Raw genomic sequence first — 10,030 nt, forward strand, 5'->3', positions numbered from 1 at the left:
GCCAATGAAGTATGTTCAAAACAGAGCCATCACACACAAAGGGTTATAAATGTGCCAGTGGGAATTTATTCTCATATTTTAAGATCCATCTCATCCCATTTAGTGTTATTTTATTACATAGATTGTGTGTAAGGACAGTAGGAACACAATGTAATTATTTTAGTCACTTTGGATTTCCACATCAACGAAAACAACACAACAAAAGTAAAGACTTTAATTTAGGCCTGCTCAAAAGCAGCAAAATACAAGTTGTTAAAACATATTTTTTGTCATAGCCAACAATATAAGCTTTTGTTTTTGTCTGCTTTCCTCCCAACTAATTTTTACCCTTTTTAATATCATCTTTCTTCTCTAGGTTCTCCAAGCGATGGGCTACCCGACAGGTTTTGACTCAGACTTGGACCCCATGAGTTCAGACGAGAAGTCGGATGGTGAGGGGAAGAGCGAGACGTCGTCACACACTAGCAATAATCCAAAACACTCCACGGACAGTTCCAACACACTGGAGGTGGGGATTGAGATACGTGTGCTGATACAAATGCAACCACTAAGTTAAAATCCTTTTAAATCTAAGTCTGACGCAAGTGATTCAAATGTGACCGTCTCTCTGGTTTAAGGGCCTAAAAGGTATCCAAACTTTGTTAAATCTTTACGCTCAGTCTGCCAGGTGTACTGTACACTGTGTACTGTATCTAATATAGCTAAGAAGATAAGAATTATTCATAATCTTTTCTCACTCTCCAGGTGCGAACTCAGGGTCCCATACTGACAGCAAGTGGGAAGAACCCGGTCATGGAGCTCAACGAAAAGAGACGAGGCCTCAAATATGAACTCATCTCTGAAAGTGGAGGCAGCCACGACAAACGCTTTGTTATGGAGGTGAAGTGAAAGCTTATTGTACACACAGTCTGACTCTGATAAACGATTATAAAACATGTCACATATTGTGGAGCGACATGGAGTGACATATAATCCAAATAATGTAAAACAATATAAGTGCACATGAGCTTTAGCCATGCAGAGACACACAGAGGCTAAACCACACACACACACACACACACACACACACACACACACACACACACACACACACACAAACACAAAGAAACGGGTACGTCAATCAGTCAACTTGGTTCCTGGAGCAGGCCTGTTCTCTGTGGGGTGTGTTGTTTTCCGACATGCTCGGCTGCTCCATCGCTCTGCTGATTGATTAGCAGGCCTACTTGGCAGCAGGGACTCGCTAAACAAGCCGTCTTGTTCAGCGCTGGCTGACTTACTGATGACTGATGAATGCATGGGTTTTGGGAAAAATTATTGTGGGATTGTTTGTTTTGACAGAGCTGCAACATAAAATATTAAACCACTAATAGCAATTATAATTAGAACAGAAAATCCATTGTGGAAAAAAATACTTTTCACCTGATGCACATGTGTTCTTTTTGTCTAACTCTAATCATAAAACTTGTTCGGAATGATATTTAACATTCTGTGTGTGTGTGTGTGTGTGTGTGTGTGTGTGTGTGTGTGTGTGTGTGTGTCATGTCAGGTGGAGGTCGATGGACAGAAGTTTCGTGGGGCAGGCCCCAACAAAAAAGTAGCAAAGGCCAGTGCTGCTCTGGCGGCTCTGGAGAAGCTCTTCTCTGGTCCCAACGCAGCTGCAAACAAGAAAAAGAAGATATTGCCTCAGGTGAAGAGATACACACATACAATACATATCAGACACAGACGGCACGGTTTCAATTTGGGGAATTTACACACACATACACAATGAAACGTATAATTGAAGCAATCTGTTGCTCTCTTCCTTGAGAGACAAACTGGAGCTTTGTAGATGGTAATGTTTAATAGTCTTTTGTGATCAGTAATCATCAATTCTGCAGAGCTGTTTGTCCACTTTGGTCATCTCATTGATTACTGAAGGTTGGACAGTCTTCCACTGATTTTGTCAATGAGCCTGTGTGCCAATCGATTTGTGAACAATTAGACCCATAATGCATTAGTGTGTGTGTGTGTTTGTTTAATTACTTATGTGCATCATATTTATGCAGACGTACATCTTTTAATCTATGCATCTAAAAGCCGTGTGTGCCTGTTTTAAACACTCTCCCTTACAGTGTGTCCGTATCCAGACTAAAGGAGCCCTGGCCGCGGCAGCAGCAGCCTCAGCAGTAGCAGCTCAGGTAGCCAGAGGAAGAGGAAGAGCAGCCCTCGCAAGAGGACCCTTCGTCAGTGCAGCCGCACCTGGATATGTCACACAAGGTAGTTAGAGGATAGCTGTGTGTGGTGTTCTTGTTTTTACTGTATATGTGTGTGTACATATATAATGTCTCAGAGTGTTTGCCCCAATTTGTTGGACGCTCACATCAGGTTTGATTGAACTTGATAATATTCATGGCCCTTTTTACATTTCAGTTTGTGCTGGACCTCCACTCATATATGTGAATGAACAGTATGTTGATCTTGTTAAGAAGGATAGTAGCTTCCACTCAGGTGCCTTATCCTGCACCTATACCTGTCTGCTAGAGTGTAGGATGATTTCCAACATGTTGGAAAATGCAGCCTTGAATTAAACAAGTGCACAATTGAATTAGACGCTGTAACCTCTTCCCCAACAGGCTTTGGGACACCGTATGGCTACAGCCCTGCTGCAGCAGCTGCTCCTGCATACGGTATGTGCTTCTTGTTTGTTTACCCTGTCGACTCGTTTTACCCTCCGTCTACCATCTATGACCTTCTTCCACCTTCTCTCCTCTCTTAACCATACAGTTCCTTTCTAATCCTACTTACCATAAAGTTTAACTATTTGTGGGTTAATTAATCATTCAGTGCTCAAAGTGTCAGTTACAATTACTCAAAGCCTAAACCGTTGCTTCTTTGTTTCGTGCGTCAAGCTAATCAGTCTGTTCTTTGGCTTATTATCCGCTCACCACTTTGATCTTAATCTGCTTGTTGCCATTCTCTTCCTCATCTCTTCTGGTTGGATCACCAATCTGCCAGTAAAGAGCTGCCATCAGTCTCAAGCTTGTATCTCATTAGAAGCCGATCACAGTCTGTCTTGAATTGAACTGGAAAATAATAGAGAACTGTACGATAAAACAGCCACCTCTCACTAAATCTCCAAGCTCTTTTAGACTGATTATAACCCCGGCACACTACTTTGCTGCAAATATATTTCTGTTGAGATTAGCAGAACACATAGTGTGAGGTTTGTCACTTTACCCGCCACTTTATTTAAGATAGGGTGACAGAGCACCCTTGCCACTGCCCGGCTGCTCCTGTCATGTCACTGCTGCTAAGGGGTTTCATGTCATCACTGCTGAGAGCCTCTTTCTCTCTCTCTCTCTCTCTCTCTCTCTCTCTCTCTCTCTCTCTCTCTCTCTCTCTCTCTCTCTCTCTCTCTCTCTCTCTCTCTCTCCCACACTCACACACACACGGTGCATAGGCTAAAATCTATACGAATCCTTGACCTTTTGACAGCAGAGGTATTGGTGCAAAATGCAATCACACATACGTCCCTCTGTCAGACAAGGTCATATTTACCTCGACAGACTCGGCCTTGTGTAGCGGGCGCACACATGTAGCATTGGGAGGCCTTTCTGTCCATCCTTCAGCTTTGAGTTTGAATGGGTCTTATGTGCTCGGAGAAACTGATCCGGGGCCCGGAGCACTCATCTAGTACCCTCCTGAGACCCCAAAACAGCCCTGAATATGAAGTGTGCCTTAGTTTTTATGTTTATGGTGGAGCTCTGCATTCGTTTGGGGTGTTTCTTTTTGGTCCCTGGTAGCCGCACAATTTACTAAATCTTTACTGAAATACAAAGAACTCAATGGTAGTTTCTGCTTTCATCAACTAGAACATTTAAGTGACAGACTTATTTTTTATCATGTTGGTTGATGGCCATGACATCCAAAATATTTGAGAAGGCATTCAGTAGGCCGCTTCATGCCCGGCCAATGAAAAGACTTGGCAAATAAACAGGTTTCTTCTGTGGCGGGGCGGGGCTCCAGCACAAGATTTTGGAGCAACACTTAATCACATGCAAGGCAACACATTAAAATGTTTCATTTATTTGCATTTTAATATACTAATTGTGTTACTAATAAATGCTTTAGTAATGAATGAATGACAATTTACAGAAGTAACAATGTGCTGTTTTAATTTGAACAGTCACAAAGGGATGTGTTGCTTTAATTTTTTTAAATCATGAAACTAAATAGTCCTTTTTTTAAACATAGACATCTCATAATGGCTTCTGTGTACGAGGTGCCATACCCACCACTATGAATAAAGTGACTGCAAAAGTCTCTCTCTCTCTCTCTCTCTCTCTCTCTCTCTCTCTCTCTCTCTCTCTCTCTCTCTCTCTCTCTCTCTCACCTTCAGTTGCACTCTCAGAATCTACACGTCGTTGATAAATCAGAATTGGTCTTTTTTTTAAGTACGTAAAAAGTGCCATTAGTGTCAATGCAAACCAGCGTGTTGGTGTGGACAGGATACGCACACACACACACACACACACACACACACACACACACACACACACACACACACACACACACAAACACACTCGCTCTCGCTCCCAACTGGTATTTCACATGATATAGGGTGATTATTTTAGGAAAAGAAAAAGGGGGTATTTGCAAGTCACATTGGTGCACCTAGTTATAAAGATTTAGGAGCACTTACTCCAAAAAAGTGTCACATAATGCGCCTAAATGGTCTGGAAGCTCAGGGTGGTTGAGCGTAAATCTTTAACTGTGTGCATCTCTGCCACCATGACTCAGCAGTCTACTGTATCACGTATCCTGGTGAGAGATCATTGTGCGTTCAGCTGACCTCCTCCAAGTAGGTAGGATGTCAATCCTGTGTTATTTAACAAAGAAAAGACAGACATGAAAACTAGAGTTATACTCAGAATTTGATTATGGGAGGAAATGTTTCACCCTGGCAATTTGTGTCAGCACAGCATGTTTGTTGGGACCTTGCTGTGCTGGTTTTTGTCTCTGTTAAGCTTGGCTCGCTCAATGGGTCCCAACGTGTGGCCAGAGACTCTGAGTTAATACACAAATATTGAATGCACTTGCTGTTAAGGTGGACATTTGTAATATATACAGTTGACTTATGATGCAGAGCTGTAGATGAGGGGAAGAATAAGAATGAATACTGATAGTATTATTAATATAATAATACTTCCAGAATAAGAGGAAAATGTGTCCTAATTAGTAAAAACAATCTTTGGGGGGCCCCATTGGGGCTCACATTTCAATGAGATTGAAGAAAAAAGGCACATGAAAACATTTTGAACTTCTCCTTGTATCTTTTGGAAACAAAGCTTTCATCCTGTTTCCTGCTTTTTCACTGTGCTCTGGCACCCGCAGCTGCTTTGGGCTTCCTTGTTGGGAAACACTTACAATGCATTCTTGAATACTGCAGGGATCACTAGAACCTTCTGTGGAGCCTTTTGCATTACATCTTATAGCACATTAGATCTCTAATGTACATTATGACTAGTTTCCTATACATTACACTACACAACTTCTCCTGCTCAACTGTCTCCTTTTAAATAATTCTTCCACTTTATTACAACGTGGGTCCTAGTTTTGTCCATAATTCCAGTCAGTAACATCCACATTGTACTCACCAAGTTAATTGTGTAGATATGGCAATGTGACATCATTGAAAAGAACCAAACCCCAGATATGCCAATATTCTTTAAAGACAAAACAAAGGAAACGTTTCAACGTTGACCTGCACTCCCCAGCAATCAACTTGCCATGCGAACAGTGTACAATTTAATTATCGATGGAATGATCAGGCAACAGTGACAAGATCCAAGTTGTAATAAATCAAAATGAATCGTTAACTTTGGCCGTTTGTTTTCTCCTCTTTCATTCTGAGTCTCTCTCCCTCTCGGTTCCTCTAACCACCGACGAAGGGTGTCACTTTGTGTACTCACAACCCTGCCTGTTCTCGCACATTTACACTCCCCCTTTGGGAGCCCTCTCAGTGGAGTGAGAATATAACCACGAGGTGTGTTTGTTGCCCTGGACTCATGCGGAGCTGTGCTCTTCTCATGTCTCCCCTCTAGGTTTGCCCAAGAGAATGCTTCTGTTGCCTGTCATGAAAATGCCTACCTTCTCCATCCCGCACTACCACTTCTTTTAGCATAGGACACATACACACACACACACACACGCAGGCACACACACAGACACACAACAAGCGCCTTTTCATCCATACCAAACATTTTTATTCAGACTGTACAATTTGCTCTTTTTTTTTTAAGAAGGGAAACTTTTTCTACAATATCTATGATGGGGAGAGGATTAAGGATTTAAGATGAAGATTTTTAAAAGCTATTTTTTTATTTCTGTTTCGAAAACTTTTATGAATATGAAGAAATACTGCAGGTTTAAGTTCTTAAGAGATAAAAACTTGAAGGATTTGTACTGTGAATTATAACATCATTCTTTGAGTCTAAATTATATAAATATATATATCAACCTTTTGTTATCGTGTTAATTCTTTGCTAAGAAGAGGAGAACCTTTGCAATATGATACACACAACACACACATTCTATGTAAAAAAGAAAGAAGGAAATAATAATAAGCTGTGTGACGGATGTATAGGAATAAATAAATAATGTTGACAAATTAATAAAGTTTATCTCCTATAAAAGCTGAACGCCTGTTCATCTGATTTGAAGACTTTAATCTGGTAAGAAACTTGCTGGAGTAGCAACTTTTTGTTTTGGGTTGGACTTTGACTATTTAGAGCAGTTATTATGTATGTCACTTAACATGAGAAAGGATTTACCCACTCTTTCAAGCTGCACAAAATACTGTGTTTAATATTCCAGCCTCATACATGCACAGATTGAATTTCAATCTTTCTACGTACCTCGGGGCTTCTCGTTATTTCCTTTTGACCCTCAGTTTATAGATATTCAGAGAGAAATGCACGAAGACAACGGATGAATTTAGAAAGCTCTTGTTAGATCCTGCATGTTGCAGTCGGCTGCACGATCCCATTACCTAACGTGGATTAATGCTTGGCAGATTTCCCACAGCCATCAGTGGTATCAACTACAGTATAAGCAGAGCCTTATAGGGAGTCATGTTAGCCAGCTGCAGCCTTTTTGCTGCATACATTTTAGAGCTCGATACGTTATTGTAGTTGGATCAATCGGTTTGAAATGGCTTTAAAAAATACATTACTTCTACATAGACCACTTCCATATCTCTATATTGTTATGCCTCCATACCATAGTCGTGGCCTGAGGAGTTATGTTTTCGGGTTGGTCGTCCGTCAGCTCAATTCTCACAAACGCGATATCTCGGGAGCGCCTGGAGGGAATCTTTTCATATTTTCTTCATATTTAGCATAAACATAACTTTGGAGGGAGTTGCATTACATCTGGCACAAACATCCACACGGACTCAAGGACGAACTGATTGTATTGTGGTGGCCAAAGGTCACTGTGACCTCACAAAACACATTACTGGCCGTAGAAGTGATATCCCAATAACGACACTTTCACACAAATGTCTAATAAGATAACATTATAAAGTAAGTATAAAATGACATTTTGGACAACTTGACAGGTTGGCTTAGGCTTAAAACTGTGAGGTGGTAATTCTCGTTCCTATTGGCTTGTTATCAAACATGTATTATAGATCTGGAACATAAACTATGATGCAATTTACAATCAAAAGCAGCAATAAGGGACCCACATGTATTCATCAAACCTCACTGTGTTTTATGTTGTTTTATAATATCAGTACCATTGCTGTTTTGTTTGTTTTGTACTCAACCGTCAAAGAAGAATCGGCACCAACTGAAGCGCTGAAACTATCCCTGACTGTCTGTTTCAATAAAGAATTACATATTTGACACAAGAATGACCTAATGTCAGAGGTAAAAACAATTACAAATCTAAGAGGTAAAAACAGTACAAAAGAGCATTTGCTCGTAGAAGGTCAGATTGTCCTTCACCACATCTGTCATCCAACCAGCAGAGATAACCGCTCACAACGTGATTACAGCTGTGAGGCGCAGCCATTAGACGAGAGGACCCAGCATGTCGTCCAATGGTTGGTTGAGCTCCATTGAGTTGTTGTGAAACCTTTCAAATGATATTTGTCTGACATCATCAAAGCTTTATTTCAGTCTCACATGATTGAAGATTAATTTCCAGCTGTTATTCTTCTGTTCGGTTGAAATCTATTTTTAGAGCGAACTAGAGGGAGTTTTTACATGTTCTTTGTGTCTGATGTCGTTTTCCATCTTAACTCATTGTTATTAGGCGTTTCCACATGGTCATGATTTGAATAGCTGTAAGATATAAAAAGGACTAGTTTTGGGGAACTGAGCATAAAGACTGGAAACGGGCGGAAGCAGCGATATCATTTTTATCTTGTGGACAAAGCAGAGATATGCTGACAGGTGTATTTCTTTCCCCTTGGACAGAGGCTGGCTGCTTCCCCTGCTTTTAGCCTTAATGTTGAGCTAAGCTTCCTGTCACAAGATTCCATTTCCAATTTACCCGTTCATTTTCTGCTGCTTCTCTGGGACCTGGACCCCTAACGCTCACTGGTGGACTCGTTCTTCAACAGAAGTCTGGCAGTGTGTGGTCATGTGTTCATTTTTGGGAAGTGACTTTGGAGGAATGGGTGATATATATGTAGATGATATAGATGTACAGATATGTGTGTGTGTAGTAACCAATCATGTTCTATTTGTCTCTGTTCTTGAACTCATTGCAGGTGGTCTTTTCATTGACAATCCCTTCTACCAGCCGCGGACCCTCGCTCCTTTTATCATTCATCTGGGTCCCCAAGATCTCTTCTCTGACTTCTAGGGACAGCAGGTTGTTGGATACTCTCTTCACACTTTCTGTATACGCAGGACACCTGCTTTTGTGTCCGTCTAAGCGGGCTGCCTCTCTATCCAGGTGACGGACTCATCGATCCAAAACTTGTTTCCGTTTGATCGGTCCGCTGGGATCAAAAAACGTTCTGCCCGACAGCAGCGGCGACAGAAACAATCTCAACTACTGACCGAAAGGCTCATCGCTCCTCTTTTGTTTTCTCTACTCTCCGCTCAGTTTATCACTTCAGAGGAGAGAAACTACATGAAGCAATACTCGGATTTTACGAGAAACGTTCAGCTGCGACTGTGCGAGGCTCTTTCTTATAGCAATACACCAGAACTCCTCTCTAAGCTTACTTATTGAGAAGAAGTGAATGTCCGATGGAGTTTTACCCAACACAGCATTGCAATAGCTCATTCTGATTGTATATTCATCGTATGTGTGTGTACGTGTGGCTATAACATGACTATATACACATATATGTATGGTGTATGTTTCTATAACGATGTGTTGACAATAATATTACTATATGATAATGTATTTATGTAAATATTCTATAAAATATAACTATTGTTGGTATAAATTATTTTAGAATTATAAAGTGTAATGTAACTGTAATATCACAGTATAGCTTTCTTCCAATTTTATATACACTGAGCAATTGAAGCTAGTTCTAGGAGATGCAATATTATCTTTGGTATTCATATTAACTTTTGCTGTTAGAATGATAACGCTTCCTTCTTTCTTTCCTCCTTCGTTCAAACGTTTCCTCTATCTTTGTATGTCTTTCTGAGCCTTTGTGAGCACGCTCTCTGCTGCCCGAGGTTTGTTTACGTGACCTGGACCAGAGGTGGCCGCTACTGAACACACTCATAACCCAATCACACCTGTGCACACACTCACACGCACACACACCTTTCCTGTCAGAAAGCACATTTTCTATAGTCTCACTGCTGGCAGGGAATACTGTTGTTACAAATACAGTACTGTATGTGTATAGTATATATGTGTATACTCTGATGTACGCGCTCCTCCATCTGCCGTTAACACACGTTAGCGGACTCACCTATCAACAATCGCCAGCTCCGTCCCGCTCGCCTTAGGAACCAAAAGCACAGCGCACTCGCACGCATTACTATTCCTTGTTTCTGCAAACACA

At 41.1% G+C, this 10,030-nt stretch overlaps 1 protein-coding gene across 1 annotated transcript in view; it reads left to right on the forward strand.

Annotated features, from left to right (window-relative positions):
• Nucleotides 1-8,878, forward strand: part of strbp (spermatid perinuclear RNA binding protein) — a 70,192-nt gene extending 61,314 nt beyond the window's left edge. The window contains exons 14-19 of the mRNA XM_079235565.1: nt 356-508; nt 745-879; nt 1,547-1,687; nt 2,130-2,259; nt 2,616-2,669; nt 8,765-8,878. Coding sequence (XP_079091691.1) covers nt 356-508; nt 745-879; nt 1,547-1,687; nt 2,130-2,259; nt 2,616-2,669; nt 8,765-8,859 — 708 coding nt within the window. The 3' untranslated portion in view covers nt 8,860-8,878. The remainder of the gene's footprint in view (nt 1-355; nt 509-744; nt 880-1,546; nt 1,688-2,129; nt 2,260-2,615; nt 2,670-8,764) is intronic.
• Nucleotides 8,879-10,030: the final 1,152 nt, after the last annotated feature.

Source organism: Taurulus bubalis (assembly GCF_910589615.1).
Source record: "Taurulus bubalis genome assembly, chromosome: 19".
NCBI lineage: Eukaryota > Metazoa > Chordata > Actinopteri > Perciformes > Cottidae > Taurulus > Taurulus bubalis.